Source organism: Oncorhynchus clarkii, chromosome 13, assembly GCF_045791955.1.
Source record: "Oncorhynchus clarkii lewisi isolate Uvic-CL-2024 chromosome 13, UVic_Ocla_1.0, whole genome shotgun sequence".
NCBI lineage: Eukaryota > Metazoa > Chordata > Actinopteri > Salmoniformes > Salmonidae > Oncorhynchus > Oncorhynchus clarkii.
Window position 1 is genome coordinate 4,460,579 of NC_092159.1, and position 18,013 is coordinate 4,478,591.

The 18,013-nt window shown below is 45.9% G+C and overlaps 1 protein-coding gene across 2 annotated transcripts in view; it reads right to left on the reverse strand.

The window, feature by feature from the left end:
* LOC139423716 (DDB1- and CUL4-associated factor 15-like) overlaps positions 1-17,888 on the reverse strand; it is a 45,425-nt gene extending 27,537 nt beyond the window's left edge. The window contains exons 1-9 of one of the 2 annotated variants that reach the window (XM_071175328.1): positions 17,784-17,888; positions 16,804-16,901; positions 14,361-14,499; positions 12,816-12,922; positions 11,962-12,104; positions 5,408-5,569; positions 4,337-4,942; positions 3,946-4,037; positions 2,207-2,329 (exon numbers count right to left, since the gene is read on the reverse strand). In XM_071175328.1, the coding sequence (XP_071031429.1) occupies positions 2,207-2,329; positions 3,946-4,037; positions 4,337-4,942; positions 5,408-5,569; positions 11,962-12,104; positions 12,816-12,922; positions 14,361-14,499; positions 16,804-16,901; positions 17,784-17,876 (1,563 nt within the window). In that variant the 5' untranslated portion in view covers positions 17,877-17,888. Of the gene's footprint in view, positions 1-2,206; positions 2,330-3,945; positions 4,038-4,336; positions 4,946-5,407; positions 5,570-11,961; positions 12,105-12,815; positions 12,923-14,360; positions 14,500-16,803; positions 16,902-17,783 lie in introns of both variants that reach the window. The other variant, XM_071175327.1, reaches the window with a different exon arrangement.
* Positions 17,889-18,013: the final 125 nt, after the last annotated feature.

Genomic DNA, 18,013 nt, shown 5'->3' on the forward strand with positions numbered 1-18,013 from the left:
TATAGTGTATAGTGTGTATATAGTCTAGTGTGTATATAGTGTATAGTGTATATATAGTCTATAGTGTGTATATAGTGTATAGTGTGTATAGTGTGTATATAGTGTATAGTGTGTATATAGTGTATAGTGTGTATATAGTCTATAGTGTATAGTGTGTATATAGTCTATAGATAGTGTATAGTGTATATATAGTGTATAGTGTGTATATAGTCTATAGTGTATATATAGTGTATAGTGTATATAGTCTATAGTGTGTATATAGTGTATAGTGTGTATATAGTCTATAGTCTATAGTGTATATATAGTCTATAGTGTGTATATAGTGTATAGTGTGTATATAGTGTATAGTGTGTATATAGTGTATAGTGTATAGTGTGTATATAGTCTATAGTGTATATAGTGTATAGGTCTATAGGTGTATATAGTATATAGTGTATAGGTCTATAGGTGTATATAGTGTATAGTGTATAGGTCTATAGGTGTATATAGTATATAGTGTATAGGTCTATAGGTGTATATAGTGTATAGGTCTATAGGTGTATATAGTGTATAGTGTATATAGTGTATAGGTCTATAGGTGTATATAGTATATAGTGTATAGGTCTATAGGTGTATATAGTATATAGGTCTATAGGTGTATATAGTGTATAGTGTATATAGTGTATAGGTCTATAGGTGTATATAGTATATAGTGTATAGGTCTATAGGTGTGTATATAGTCTATAGTGTATAGGTCTATAGTGTGTATATAGTCTATAGTGTATATAGTGTATAGGTCTATAGGTGTATATAGTATATAGTGTATAGGTCTATAGTGTGTATATAGTCTATAGTGTATAGTGTGTATATAGTCTATAGTGTATATAGTGTATAGGTCTATAGGTGTATATAGTATATAGGTCTATAGGTGTATATAGTATATAGTGTATAGGTCTATAGGTGTATATAGTGTATAGGTCTATAGGTGTATATAGTGTATAGTGTATAGTGTATAGGTCTATAGGTGTATATAGTGTATAGTGTATAGGTCTATAGGTGTATATAGTGTATAGGTCTATAGGTGTATATAGTGTATAGGTCTATAGGTGTATATAGTGTATAGTGTATATAGTGTATATAGTGTATAGGTCTATAGGTGTATATAGTGTATAGTGTATAGGTCTATAGGTGTATATAGTGTATAGGTCTATAGGTGTATATAGTGTATAGGTCTATAGGTGTATATAGTGTATAGTGTATATAGTGTATATAGTGTATAGGTCTATAGGTGTATATAGTGTATAGTGTATATAGTGTATATAGTGTATAGGTCTATAGGTGTATATAGTGTATAGGTCTATAGGTGTATATAGTGTATAGTGTATAGGTCTATAGGTGTATATAGTGTATAGTGTATAGGTCTATAGGTGTATATAGTGTATATAGTGTATATAGTGTATATAGTGTATAGTGTATAGGTCTATAGGTCTATAGTGTGTATATAGTGTATAGTGTATAGTGTATAGGTCTATAGGTGTATATAGTGTATATAGTGTATAGGTCTATAGGTGTATATAGTGTATAGGTCTATAGGTGTATATAGTGTATATAGTGTATAGGTCTATAGGTGTATATAGTGTATATAGTGTATAGGTCTATAGGTGTATATAGTGTATAGTGTATAGGTCTATAGGTGTATATAGTGTATATAGTGTATATAGTGTATATAGTGTATAGTGTATAGGTCTATAGGTCTATAGTGTGTATATAGTCTATAGTGTATATAGTGTATAGGTCTATAGGTGTATATAGTGTATATAGTGTATAGTGTATAGGTCTATAGGTGTATATAGTGTATAGTGTATAGTGTATAGGTCTATAGGTGTATATAGTGTATATAGTGTATAGGTCTATAGGTGTATATAGTGTATAGGTCTATAGGTGTATATAGTGTATATAGTGTATAGGTCTATAGGTGTATATAGTGTATATAGTGTATAGGTGTATATAGTGTATATAGTGTATAGTGTATAGGTCTATAGGTGTATATAGTGTATAGTGTATAGGTCTATAGGTGTATATAGTGTATAGGTCTATAGGTGTATATAGTGTATAGGTCTATAGGTGTATATAGTGTATATAGTGTATAGGTCTATAGGTGTATATAGTGTATAGTGTATATAGTGTATAGTGTAGAGATATATATATGTATGGTGTATTTATGTACCTCCAGTATAACAACGTCGTAGTCGTTGAAGGAACAGAACTGAGCAGCCCAGCGGGCGTCGCTCCGGATCACCTCGTTGATCAGGTACTCAAAGTCCAGAGTCAACTGCTCCACACACACACTCTGTAGGACAGACACATTAGCATGTTCTGGTTTACTGCAGGTCTAAACATTAACTCACACACTCTGTAGGACACAGACACACACTCTGTAGGACACAGACACACACTCTGTAGGACACAGACACACACTCTGTAGGACACACACTCTGTAGGACACACACTCTGTAGGACACACACTCTGTAGGACACACACTCTGTAGGACACACACTCTGTAGGACACACACTCTGTAGGACACACACTCTGTAGGACACACACTCTGTAGGACACACACTCTGTAGGACACACACTCTGTAGGACACACACTCTGTAGGACACACACTCTGTAGGACACACACTCTGTAGGACACACACTCTGTAGGACACACACACACTCTGTAGGACACACACACACTCTGTAGGACACACACACACTCTGTAGGACACACACACACTCTGTAGGACACACACACACTCTGTAGGACACACACACACTCTGTAGGACACACACACACTCTGTAGGACACACACACACTCTGTAGGACACACACACACTCTGTAGGACACACACACACTCTGTAGGACACAGACACACTCTGTAGGACACAGACACACTCTGTAGGACACAGACACACTCTGTAGGACACAGACACACACACTCTGTAGGACACAGACACACACACTCTGTAGGACACAGACACACACACTCTGTAGGACACAGACACACACACTCTGTAGGACACACACACACACACTCTGTAGGACACACACACACACACACTCTGTAGGACACACACACACACACACACTCTGTAGGACACACACACACACACACACTGTAGGACACACACACACACACACACTCTGTAGGACACACACACACACACACTCTGTAGGACACACACACACACACACTCTGTAGGACACACACACACACACACTCTGTAGGACACACACACACACACTCTGTAGGACACACACACACACACTCTGTAGGACACACACACACACACTCTGTAGGACACACACACACACACTCTGTAGGACACACAGACACACTCTGTAGGACACAGACACACTCTGTAGGACACAGACACACTCTGTAGGACACAGACACACTCTGTAGGACACAGACACACTCTGTAGGACACAGACACACACTGTAGGACACAGACACACTGTAGGACACAGACACACTGTAGGACACAGACACACTGTAGGACACAGACACACTGTAGGACACAGACACACTCTGTAGGACACAGACACACTCTGTAGGACACAGACACACTCTGTAGGACACAGACACTCTGTAGGACACACACACTAGCATGTTCTGGTTAACTGCAGATCTAAAACAATAACACACACTCTGTAGGACACACACACTCTGTAGGACACACACACACTCTGTAGGACACACACACTAGCATGTTCTGGTTTACTGCAGGTCTCCTGGACTTGGGTTCCTTCCAAATACTAAGTGAAGACAACAGGTGTAAATATTAACACTCAGGCCCTGTGTCTCAGACACATCTCTCCTTCTGCTGATCTAGTTCCTGTGTCTCAGACACATCTCTCCTTCTGCTGATCTAGTTATCTCCATTGGTAGGGCTGGATTTTATTCTCTCACACACACCTGTCCGTTGTGGGGCCCAGTGACCAGCTGTAGGTTGCGTCCCTTCAGGTCAGTCACAGTGAAGGGCAGCTGGACCTTATCATCCTCATAACCTAGAGGAAGAGATAGAGTGAGGGAAGAGAGAGAGGGGGAAGAGAGAGAGGGGGAAGAGAGAGAGGGGGAAGAGAGAGAGGGGGAAGAGAGAGAGGGGGAAGAGAGAGAGGGGGAAGAGAGAGAGGGGGAAGAGAGAGAGGGGGAAGAGAGAGAGGGGGAAGAGAGAGGGGGAAGAGAGAGAGGGGGAAGAGAGAGGGATAGAGGGCGAGACAGAAATAGAGGAGTTTCAGCTTCCTATTTACATGACCAAGCACATTGTGTGTTACATGTGAAAACTTCTACAGTGTGTCTGTCTCACCTCCTGCATCCTGCTCTGGCGCCCCCGGCTGTGGCATGCGGTACTGCAAGCGGGTGTAGTTGACATATCCCGGCTCGCTGCAGCCTGCTTCCTGAGAAGAATGAGGAGTGGGGGGGGACGAGGAGGAGGAGGAGGAAGCAGGAGACGTCACCACACTACACTGAATAGAGTCCTCCGGCAAAGGTCGCAACAAACTTTGGTTCCCAGCTGAAGTGGAAGTCTGTGGTGCGCTAGTCAGTTGATCCGTTTGTGTGTCTTCCCTCTGTTCTCTGTCCCTCTCCACGCTCACCCCTTCTCTCTCAGTCACGACGGCCTCCTCTCCTACTTCACTCCCCTCCGTTTTCCCTCTCCTCTCCCCTCCCTCGTTTTCTCTCCCTCCTCCCTGGGCACGTCTGAAGAGGTCGGCGGCGAACTCTCGCGCCCGGGCGGCAGCGTGTGATTGGCTAGGGGAAAGAGGGGCGGGGCTTGGTTTGGCGGTTAGCAGGCGGCTGTCGGGTGACCCGTGAGAGGAAGAGGATGAAGAGGGCGATGGAGGGGTTTGATGTTCTAAGGTGGGGGCTGTGGCTCTCTTTCTGAACAGGATCTGAGAGGAATGACCCTGCTCACCTGCTGACAACACAGGAGACGAGACTCAGTAATATCCCACAGGGGACTCAGTAATATCCCACAGGGGACTCAGTAATATCCCACAGGGGACTCAGTAATATCCCACAGGGGACTCAGTAATATCCCACAGGGGACTCAGTAATATCCCACAGGGGACTCAGTAATATCCCACAGGGGACTCAGTAATATCCCACAGGGGACTCAGTAATATCCCACAGGGGACTCAGTAATATCCCACAGGGGACTCAGTAATATCCCACAGGGGACTCAGTAATATCCCACAGGGGACTCAGTAATATCCCACAGGGGACTCAGTAATATCCCACAGGGGACGGGAGATAGTCATATCATCACACAGGAGAAACAAAAAAGAGAGGGAAAATGAATGAGACAGAAAGAGAGAAGGGGTAGAGAGAAATTAAACTGAACCAGAAAGGTGAAGTGTGTGTTTGCGTTGTCTCCTACCTGGACAGAGGGACACAGAGCAGGCCACCAGGGAATAGGAGGTGTTGAGGAAGATCACCTGGTCTTTCTTCAGCTGGAAGGCAGGCTGGAAGGTGGGGAAGGGATAGACCACCTGGTACCGACTGTTCAACATATAGCCATGTTCCAGACACTCTCCACTACCTAGAGAGAGAGAGAGACACTGTTCAACATATAACCATTTTCAAGACACTATCCACTACCTAGAGAGAGAGACTGTTCAACATAAAACCATGTTCCAGACACTATCCACTACCTAGAGAGAGAGACCATGTTCCAGACACTATCCACTACCTAGAGAGAGACTGTTCAACATATAACCATGTTCCAGACACTCTCCACTACCTAGAGAGAGAGAGAGACACTGTTCAACATATAACCATGTTCCAGACACTCTCCACTACCTAGAGAGAGAGAGAGAGAGACTGTTCAACATATAGCCATGTTCCAGACACTATCCACTACCTAGAGAGAGAGACCATGTTCCAGACACTATCCACTACCTAGAGAGAGACTGTTCAACATATAACCATGTTCCAGACACTCTCCACTACCTAGAGAGAGAGACTGTTCAACATATAACCATGTTCCAGACACTATCCACTACCTAGAGAGAGAGAGAGAGACTGTTCAACATATAACCATGTTCCAGACACTCTCCACTACCTAGAGAGAGAGAGAGAGAGAGACTGTTCAACATATAACCATGTTCCAGACACTCTCCACTACCTAGAGAGAGAGAGAGACTGTTCAACATATAACCATGTTCCAGACACTCTCCACTACCTAGAGAGAGAGACTGTTCAACATATAACCATGTTCCAGACACTATCCACTACCTAGAGAGAGAGACACTGTTCAACATATAGCCATGTTCCAGACACTATCCACTACCTAGAGAGAGAGAGAGACTGTTAAAACATATAGCCATGTTCCAGACACTCTCCACTACCTAGAGAGAGACTGTTCAACATATAACCATGTTCCAGACACTCTCCACTACCTAGAGAGAGAGAGAGACTGTTCAACATTTAACCATGTTCCAGACACTCTCCACTACCTAGAGAGAGACTGTTCAACATATAACCATGTTCCAGACACTCTCCACTACCTAGAGAGAGAGACTGTTCAACATATAACCATGTTCCAGACACTCTCCACCACCTAGAGAGAAACTGTTCAACATATAGCCATGTTCCAGACACTCTCCACTACCTAGAGAGAGAGAGAGACCATGTTCCAGACACTCTCCACTACCTAGAGAGAGACTGTTCAACATATAACCATGTTCCAGATACTCTCCACTACCTAGAGAGAGAGACTGTTCAACATATAACCATGTTCCAGACACTCTCCACTACCTAGAGAGACTGTTCAACATATAACCATGTTCCAGACACTCTCCACTACCTAGAGAGAGACTGTTCAACATATAGCCATGTTCCAGACACTCTCCACTACCTAGAGAGAGAGACCATGTTCCAGATACTCTCCACTACCTAGAGAGAGAGACTGTTCAACATATAGCCATGTTCCAGACACTCTCCACTACCTAGAGAGAGAGAGACCATGTTCCAGACACTCTCCACTACCTAGAGAGACTGTTCAACATATAGCCATGTTCCAGACACTCTCCACTACCTAGAGGGAGAGAGACTGTTCAACATATAACCATGTTCCAGACACTCTCCACTACCTAGAGAGACTGTTCAACATATAACCATGTTCCAGACACTCTCCACTACCTAGAGAGAGAGACCATGTTCCAGACACTCTCCACTACCTAGAGAGAGAGACCATGTTCCAGACACTCTCCACTACCTAGAGAGAGAGAGACTGTTCAACATATAACCATGTTCCAGATACTCTCCACTACCTAGAGAGAGAGACTGTTCAACATATAACCATGTTCCAGACACTCTCCACTACCTAGAGAGAGAGAGAGAGAGACTGTTCAACATATAGCCATGTTCCAGACACTCTCCACTACCTAGAGAGAGAGAGACTGTTCAACATATAGCCATGTTCCAGACACTCTCCACTACCTAGAGAGAGAGAGACTGTTCAACATATAACCATGTTCCAGACACTATCCACTACCTAGAGAGAGAGAGAGAGAGAGAGAGAGAGAGACTGTTCAACATATAGCCATGTTCCAGACACTATCCACTACCTAGAGAGAGAGACTGTTCAACATATAACCATGTTCCAGACACTATCCACTACCTAGAGAGAGAGAGAGAGAGAGAGAGAGAGAGACTGTTCAACATATAGCCATGTTCCAGACACTCTCCACTACCTAGAGAGAGAGAGACTGTTCAACATATAACCATGTTCCAGACACTATCCACTACCCAGAGAGACTGTTCAACATATAACCATGTTCCAGACACTATCCACTACCTAGAGAGAGACTGTTCAACATATAACCATTTTCCAGACACTCTCCACTACCTAGAGAGAGAGAGACTGTTCAACATATAACCATGTTCCAGACACTCTCCACTACCTAGAGAGAGAGACCATGTTCCAGACACTCTCCACTACCTAGAGAGAGAGAGAGAGAGAGAGACTGTTCAACATATAACCATGTTCCAGACACTCTCCACTACCTAGAGAGAGAGAGACTGTTCAACATATAACCATGTTCCAGACACTCTCCACTACCTAGAGAGAGAGAGACTGTTCAACATATAACCATGTTCCAGACACTATCCACTACCTAGAGAGAGAGACCATGTTCCAGACACTCTCCACTACCTAGAGAGACTGTTCAACATATAGCCATGTTCCAGACACTCTCCACTACCTAGAGCGAGAGAGACTGTTCAACATATAACCATGTTCCAGACACTCTCCACTACCTAGAGAGACTGTTCAACATATAACCATGTTCCAAACACTCTCCACTACCTAGAGAGAGACTGTTCAACATATAGCCATGTTCCAGACACTCTCCACTACCTAGAGAGAGAGACCATGTTCCAGACACTCTCCACTACCTAGAGAGAGAGACCATGTTCCAGACACTCTCCACTACCTAGAGAGAGAGACCATGTTCCAGACACTCTCCACTACCTAGAGAGAGAGAGACTGTTCAACATATAACCATGTTCCAGATACTCTCCACTACCTAGAGAGAGACTGTTCAACATATAACCATGTTCCAGACACTCTCCACTACCTAGAGAGAGAGAGAGAGACTGTTCAACATATAGCCATGTTCCAGACACTCTCCACTACCTAGAGAGAGAGAGACTGTTCAACATATAGCCATGTTCCAGACACTCTCCACTACCTAGAGAGAGAGACTGTTCAACATATAACCATGTTCCAGACACTCTCCACCACCTAGAGAGAAACTGTTCAACATATAGCCATGTTCCAGACACTCTCCACTACCTAGAGAGAGAGAGAGACCATGTTCCAGACACTCTCCACTACCTAGAGAGAGACTGTTCAACATATAACCATGTTCCAGATACTCTCCACTACCTAGAGAGAGAGACTGTTCAACATATAACCATGTTCCAGACACTCTCCACTACCTAGAGAGACTGTTCAACATATAACCATGTTCCAGACACTCTCCACTACCTAGAGAGAGACTGTTCAACATATAGCCATGTTCCAGACACTCTCCACTACCTAGAGAGAGAGACCATGTTCCAGATACTCTCCACTACCTAGAGAGAGAGACTGTTCAACATATAGCCATGTTCCAGACACTCTCCACTACCTAGAGAGAGAGAGACCATGTTCCAGACACTCTCCACTACCTAGAGAGACTGTTCAACATATAGCCATGTTCCAGACACTCTCCACTACCTAGAGGGAGAGAGACTGTTCAACATATAACCATGTTCCAGACACTCTCCACTACCTAGAGAGACTGTTCAACATATAACCATGTTCCAGACACTCTCCACTACCTAGAGAGAGAGACCATGTTCCAGACACTCTCCACTACCTAGAGAGAGAGACCATGTTCCAGACACTCTCCACTACCTAGAGAGAGAGAGACTGTTCAACATATAACCATGTTCCAGATACTCTCCACTACCTAGAGAGAGAGACTGTTCAACATATAACCATGTTCCAGACACTCTCCACTACCTAGAGAGAGAGAGAGAGAGACTGTTCAACATATAGCCATGTTCCAGACACTCTCCACTACCTAGAGAGAGAGAGACTGTTCAACATATAGCCATGTTCCAGACACTCTCCACTACCTAGAGAGAGAGAGACTGTTCAACATATAACCATGTTCCAGACACTATCCACTACCTAGAGAGAGAGAGAGAGAGAGAGAGAGAGAGAGACTGTTCAACATATAGCCATGTTCCAGACACTATCCACTACCTAGAGAGAGAGACTGTTCAACATATAACCATGTTCCAGACACTATCCACTACCTAGAGAGAGAGAGAGAGAGAGAGAGACTGTTCAACATATAGCCATGTTCCAGACACTCTCCACTACCTAGAGAGAGAGAGACTGTTCAACATATAACCATGTTCCAGACACTATCCACTACCCAGAGAGACTGTTCAACATATAACCATGTTCCAGACACTATCCACTACCTAGAGAGAGACTGTTCAACATATAACCATTTTCCAGACACTCTCCACTACCTAGAGAGAGAGAGACTGTTCAACATATAACCATGTTCCAGACACTCTCCACTACCTAGAGAGAGAGACCATGTTCCAGACACTCTCCACTACCTAGAGAGAGAGAGAGAGAGAGAGACTGTTCAACATATAACCATGTTCCAGACACTCTCCACTACCTAGAGAGAGAGAGACTGTTCAACATATAACCATGTTCCAGACACTCTCCACTACCTAGAGAGAGAGAGACTGTTCAACATATAACCATGTTCCAGACACTATCCACTACCTAGAGAGAGAGACCATGTTCCAGACACTCTCCACTACCTAGAGAGACTGTTCAACATATAGCCATGTTCCAGACACTCTCCACTACCTAGAGGGAGAGAGACTGTTCAACATATAACCATGTTCCAGACACTCTCCACTACCTAGAGAGACTGTTCAACATATAACCATGTTCCAAACACTCTCCACTACCTAGAGAGAGACTGTTCAACATATAGCCATGTTCCAGACACTCTCCACTACCTAGAGAGAGAGACCATGTTCCAGACACTCTCCACTACCTAGAGAGAGAGACCATGTTCCAGACACTCTCCACTACCTAGAGAGAGAGACCATGTTCCAGACACTCTCCACTACCTAGAGAGAGAGAGACTGTTCAACATATAACCATGTTCCAGATACTCTCCACTACCTAGAGAGAGACTGTTCAACATATAACCATGTTCCAGACACTCTCCACTACCTAGAGAGAGAGAGAGAGACTGTTCAACATATAGCCATGTTCCAGACACTCTCCACTACCTAGAGAGAGAGAGACTGTTCAACATATAGCCATGTTCCAGACACTCTCCACTACCTAGAGAGAGAGAGACTGTTCAACATATAACCATGTTCCAGACACTATCCACTACCTAGAGAGAGAGAGAGAGAGAGAGAGACTGTTCAACATATAGCCATGTTCCAGACACTATCCACTACCTAGAGAGAGAGACTGTTCAACATATAACCATGTTCCAGACACTATCCACTACCTAGAGAGAGAGAGAGAGAGAGAGAGAGAGAGAGACTGTTCAACATATAGCCATGTTCCAGACACTCTCCACTACCTAGAGAGAGAGAGACTGTTCAACATATAACCATGTTCCAGACACTATCCACTACCCAGAGAGACTGTTCAACATATAACCATGTTCCAGACACTATCCACTACCTAGAGAGAGACTGTTCAACATATAACCATTTTCCAGACACTCTCCACTACCTAGAGAGAGAGAGACTGTTCAACATATAACCATGTTCCAGACACTCTCCACTACCTAGAGAGAGAGACCATGTTCCAGACACTCTCCACTACCTAGAGAGAGAGAGAGAGAGAGAGAGAGAGAGAGAGAGAGAGAGAGAGAGAGAGAGAGAGAGAGAGAGAGAGAGAGAGAGAGAGAGAGAGAGAGAGAGAGAGAGAGAGAGACTGTTCAACATATAACCATGTTCCAGACACTCTCCACTACCTAGAGAGAGAGACTGTTCAACATATAACCATGTTCCAGACACTCTCCACTACCTAGAGAGAGAGAGACTGTTCAACATATAACCATGTTCCAGACACTATCCACTACCTAGAGAGAGAGACTGTTCAACATATAACCATGTTCCAGACACTATCCACTACCCAGAGAGACTGTTCAACATATAACCATGTTCCAGACACTCTCCACTACCTAGAGAGAGAGACCATGTTCCAGACACTCTCCACTACCTAGAGAGAGAGACCATGTTCCAGACACTCTCCACTACCTAGAGAGAGAGAGAGAGAGAGACTGTTCAACATATAGCCATGTGTGTATATGTGTGTGTGTGTGTATGTGTGTGTGTATGTGTATATGTGTGTATGTGTGTATGTATGTATGCGTGTACCTGTGCGTATGGTAGAGGCATTTGGAGGGCAGCACTGAGAGCAGGGTCTGAGAGGAGGCATGGAGGCGATGGTTATGTAGATATCTCTGTTGTTCTCATCACTCATCATCAGATTCATCAACACTGAGCTGGAGCTACGAGTACTGACACAGAGAGGGGGAGAGAGAAGAGTATGGGGAAGGGTGGGTAGAGTGTAGGGGTGTTGGAGGGAACGGAGAGATGAGGGAGGGAGAGCGAGAGGGAGGGAGAGAGAGAGTATGGGGAATGGTGGGTAGAGTGTAGGGGTGTTGGAGGGAAAAGAGAGATGAGGGAGGGAGAGAGAGAGGGAGGGAGAGAGAGAGTATGGGGAAGGGTGGGTAGAGTGTAGGGGTGTTTGAGGGAAAAGAGAGATGAGGGAGGGAGAGCGAGAGGGAGGGAGAGAGATGAGGGAGGGAGAGAGAGAGTATGGGGAAGGGTGGGTAGAGTGTAGGGGTGTTGGAGGGAAAAGAGAGATGAGGGAGAGAGAGGGAGAGAGAGAGGGAGGGAGAGAGAGAGAGAGTATGGGGAAGGGTGGGTAGAGTGTAGGGATGTTGGGGGGAAAATAGAGATGAGGGAGGGAGAGAGAGAGGGAGGGAGAGAGAGAGAGAGTATGGGGAAGGGTGGGTAGAGTGTAGGGATGTTGGAGGGAAAATAGAGATGAGGGAGGGAGAGAGAGAGAGAGTATGGGGAAGGGTGGGTAGAGTGTAGGGATGTTGGAGGGAAAAGAGAGATGAGGGAGGGAGAGAGAGAAAGAACGTGCAGAAATGTCCAGTCACTGATCTGATCACAGACATCATCTCTACAAAGACCAAATGTACGCTGGCTTGATGTCTTACTTGAAGCCAAAGATGACGATCTTGGAGTGGTCGTTGGGCCACTCACACACTGTCAGGTAGAGATCACTGTAGATGTCCTCACCTGTAAACAGACGCACATGGTGCACCTGAGAGAGAGAGAGAGAGAGAGAGAGATAGAGAGAGAGAGAGAGGGAGAGAGAGAGAGAGGGAGAGAGTGGGTGGAGAGAGAGAGGGGAGTGTGGGTGGAGAGAGAGAGGGGAGTGTGGGTGGAGAGAGAGAGGAGGTGGGTGGAGAGAGAGAGGAGGTGGGTGGAGAGAGAGAGGAGGGGGGTGGAGAGAGAGAGGAGGGGGGTGGAGAGAGAGAGGAGGGGGGTGGAGAGAGAGAGGAGGGGGGTGGAGAGAGAGAGGAGGGGGGTGGAGAGAGAGAGGAGGGGGGTGGAGAGAGAGAGGAGGGGGGTGGAGAGAGAGAGGAGGGGGGTGGAGAGAGAGAGGAGGGGGGTGGAGAGAGAGAGGAGGTGGGTGGAGAGAGAGAGGAGGTGGGTGGAGAGAGAGAGGAGGTGGGTGGAGAGAGAGAGGAGGGGGGTGGAGAGAGAGGAGGGGGGTGGAGAGAGAGGAGGGGGGTGGAGAGAGAGGAGGGGGGTGGAGAGAGAGGAGAGGGGTGGAGAGAGAGGAGGGGGGTGGAGAGAGAGGAGGGGGTGGAGAGAGAGGAGGGGGGTGGAGAGAGAGGAGGGGGGTGGAGAGAGAGGAGGGGGGTGGAGAGAGAGGAGGGGGGTGGAGAGAGAGGAGGGGGGTGGAGAGAGAGGAGGGGTGTGTGGAGAGAGAGGAGGGGGGTGGAGAGAGAGGAGGGGGTGGAGAGAGAGGAGGGGGGTGGAGAGAGAGGAGGGGGGTGGAGAGAGAGAGGAGGGGGGTGGAGAGAGAGAGGAGATGGGTGGAGAGAGAGAGGAGATGGGTGGAGAGAGAGAGGAGGTGGGTGGAGAGAGAGAGGAGGTGGGTGGAGAGAGAGGAGGGGGGTGGAGAGAGAGGAGGGGGGTGGAGAGAGAGGAGGGGGTGGAGAGAGAGGAGGGGGGTGGAGAGAGAGGAGGGGGGTGGAGAGAGAGGAGGGGGGTGGAGAGAGAGGAGGTGGAGAGAGGAGGGGGGTGGAGAGAGAGGAGGTGGAGAGAGGAGGGGGGTGGAGAGAGGGGGGTGGAGAGAGAGGAGGGGGGTGGAGAGAGAGGAGGGGGGTGGAGAGAGAGGAGGTGGAGAGAGGAGGGGGGTGGAGAGAGAGGAGGTGGAGAGAGGAGGGGGGTGGAGAGAGAGGAGGTGGAGAGAGGAGGGGGGTGGAGAGAGGGGGGTGGAGAGAGAGGAGGTGGATGATAAGTTTTAAAAAAGGGCACAATGGGACAACAGAATGATGAAGGAGAGATTAAATCATCTCCATCTCCTCTCCATTGTAACTGGTGTAACTGTTGACAGGCCAATCAGCAACACATCATCCACCTCATTACTGCTATAAGGACTGGAGACCACTTCCAGTCAGCCCATGTACTGTAGTAGGTCTGCTCTACAGGCCCACATCCCTTCAGGCCACACGGACAGTCCAACCTACCTGTTTGAGTCTGCTGTGTAGGTTGAACTCCCACCAGTAGAGGTGATAGGTGTAGAAGGAGAAGTCATCGTCCTCTCCACAGTCACTGGTGTAGGACAACACGTAACGACCACACTTAGTGAACCCCAGGAAGATGTGTCTGGAACAAGAGAGAGGGAGGGGTGTGAGAGAGAGAGAGGGAGGGGTGTGAGAGAGAGAGGGAGGGGTGTGAGAGAGAGAGGGAGGGGTGTGAGAGAGAGAGGGAGGGGTGTGAGAGAGAGAGGGAGGAGTGTGAGAGAGAGAGGGATGAGTTTGAGAGAGAGAGGGAGGAGTGAGAGAGGGGTGTGAGAGAGAGAGGGAGGAGTGTGAGAGAGGGAGGGGTGTGAGAGAGGGAGGGGTGTGAGAGAGGGAGGGGTGTGAGAGAGGGAGGGGTGTGAGAGTGGGGACACAAAGTGTGTGTGGAGATGATTTAATTGACGAGTTCAGTTGGCTCAATGCACTCTCCACTCTTCCCAGAGCGCCCGCTGATGCTGTAACTAGCAAATTGGTTGTCTCTTCTCACTTCGGTCGCAGAATTCTGTTACGTCAAGCCTTGGATTCAGCCAGTAATGATCGCAAACTGGCTCTAACCAGAATAGAAAGAGGAGTGGGAGGCCCCGGTGCACAACTGAGCAAGAGGACAAGTACATTAGAGTGTCTAGTTTGAGAAACAGACGCCTCACAAGTCCTCAACTGGCAGCTTCATTAATAAGTACCCACAAAACACCAGTCTCAACGTCAACAGTGAAAAGGAGACTCCGGGATGCTGGCCTTCTGGGCAGCAATGTATAAGTGACCCCAAACTTTTTAACTGTAGTGTATATAAATACACACACAGCAACAGTCAAAGGTTTGAACACCTACTCATCCCAGGGTTTTTCTTTATTTTATTGTGGAATTATAGTGAAGACAACAAAACTATGAAATAACACATATGGAATCATGTAGTAAACCCCCCCCCAAAAAGTGATGAACAAATCAAAATATATTTTATATTTGAGATTCTTCAAAGTAGCCACCCTTTGCCTTGGTGACAGCTTTGCACACTTGGCATTCTCTCAACCAGCTTCAATTAACAGGTGTGCCTTGTTAAGTTATTTTGTGGAATTTCTTTCCTTCTTAAAGTGTTTGATCCAATCAGTTGTGTTGTGACATGATAGGGGTGACATACAGAACATAACCCTATTTGGGAAAAGAACAAGTCCATATTTGGGCAAGAACAGCTCAAATAAGCAAAGACAAATGACAGTCCATCATTCCTTTAAGACATGAAGGTCAGTCAATCTGGAAAATGTCAAGACCTTTGAAAGTTTTTTCATGTGCAGTTGCAAAAACCATGAAGCACTATGATGAAACTGGCTCTCATGAGGACCGCCACAGGAAAGGAAGGACCTGAGTTACCTCTGTTGCAGAGAATAAGTTAAATTGACTTAACAGCCTCAGAAATTGCAGCCCAAATATATGCTTCACAGAGTTCAAGTAACAGACATTTCAACATCAACTGTTCAGAGGAGACTGTGAATCAAGCCTTCATGGTTGAATTGCTGCAAATAAACCAATACTAAAGGACACCAATAAGAAGATGAGACTTGCTTGGGCCAAGAAACACGAGTAATGGACATTAGACCGGTGGTAATCTGTCCTTTGGTCTGATGGGTCAAAATTTGAGATGTTTGGTTACAACTGTGTCTTTGTAAGACGCAGAGTAGGTGAACGGATGATCTCCATATGTGTGGTTCCCACATTGAAACAGAGGTGGTGTTGTGATGGTGCTTTGCTGGTGACACCATCTGTGATTTATTTAGAATTCAAGGCACACTGAACTAGCAGGGCTACCACCGCATTCTGCAGCGATACGACATCCCATCTGGTTTGCACGTAGTGGGACTATCATTTGTTTTTCAACACAACAGTGACCCAAAACACACCTTTACGATGTGTTAGGGCTATTAGACCAAGAAGGAAAGTGATGGAGTGCTGCATCAGATGACCTGGCCTCCACAATCACCCAACCTCAACCCAATTGAGATGGTTTGGGATGAGTTGGATGGCAGAGCGAAGGAAAAGCATCCAACAAGTGCTCAGCATATGTGGGAACTCCTTCGAGACTGTTGCTGGTTGACAGAATGCCAAGAGTGTGCAAAGCTGTCACCAAGCAAAGGGTGGCTACTTTGAAGAATCTCAAATATATGTATATTTTTTTGGTTACTATATGATTCCGTGTTTTATTTCATAGTTTTGATGTCTTCACTGTTATTATACAATGTAGAAAACAGTACAAATAAAACCCAAACTTTTGACTGGTACTGTATATACACACACACAGTATCTGTGTAAAGTTAGGACACACCTACTCACTCAAGTTGTTTGTCGTCATTATCACTATTTTCTACATTGTAGAAAGACACTCTTCCAAAACACTCACCCTGCTCTGAGGAACTCCTCGCTGACTATGTTCTTCAGGGGAACACAGACGCGCGGGGGTAGTTTCCTGAACAAGCGCTGAGAATACTGGCCAGACAACTATAGGAGAGAGGACGTGGAAAGTTAGTGAAAAGTGGTCAACGTACCCAATAAATAACTTCCATTGAAACAGCTTGTTAGTCCAGGGGGTCGTGTGTATAACCATCTCAGAGTAGTCGAGCGGATTTAGAATCGGTTTTGCCTTTCAGATTATGGGTAAGATTACTTGGACAGGAGGGACCTCAGATCAGCACCTACCCCGAGATGCTTGATACGTACAGCACTCGGATGAGGCTTGGTAGGAGTCCAGGAAACCAGTCTTAACCACTCTACCTACACAACCACCCAGCAGTGTTCTGTCATCCAGGTCTCTAGGGTGTACACTGCATGGTTTTGTTCTAAATCAACATTAACACCTGATTTAACTCGCTGATCAGCATCACCTTTAACGTTAGCTGAAACAGAAGGCCAGCAGTCCCCAAGACCAGAATTGAAAAACATTGCAACACAGAGGAATCATGCCGTGCATAGTGATCTGAAATAGCAAGCGGCGACTACAAATGCAAAACTAGTCAATTGGCGCGTTAGCTTGTTGCGTTAGTGAATGCGAAATAAACAGGTAACGTGCGCTAGCTGGCTTACTGCTCGGTTCAACAAACGTTAGCTAGCTAAGTGGCTTGGGGTAGACGGTTAACTAGCTAGCAACATTCCCTCACACAATATAGCAACCAGCTGGTTAACTTAGTTATCGTGGATTGTAGCTAGGTTTTGGCCAAAGGTGGCTTGTTAACGAGTCAGCCTGCTAGCTAACGTTGGTGCTTAAAAACGCGTTAACTAGCTAGCATCCGCAGGGTCTGGCACTATCGAGACATTGACCCTGCGACTTCACATTCTTCGTCAAAGCCATGCTTGTGCCATTCTCTTGTCTAGTTTGTTGCATACCTTTCCACGGTTCAGAAGCTTGACGACATGTTCTTTGTGTTTTCTCTGCGTTTGTTTGTTACCGTCCTTTTCTGATTTCGAGCTGGGCGCCATTTTCCGCCGTAGTGTTCACTAGGCCCCGCCTACCTTCCGACCCATGGCCTTCCCATTGGTTCTCGATCATGGTGCGAGCAGTCCGATTGGCATACATGAACGTAAGTCAAAAACGAAAACAAATCTCCCAGCATGCG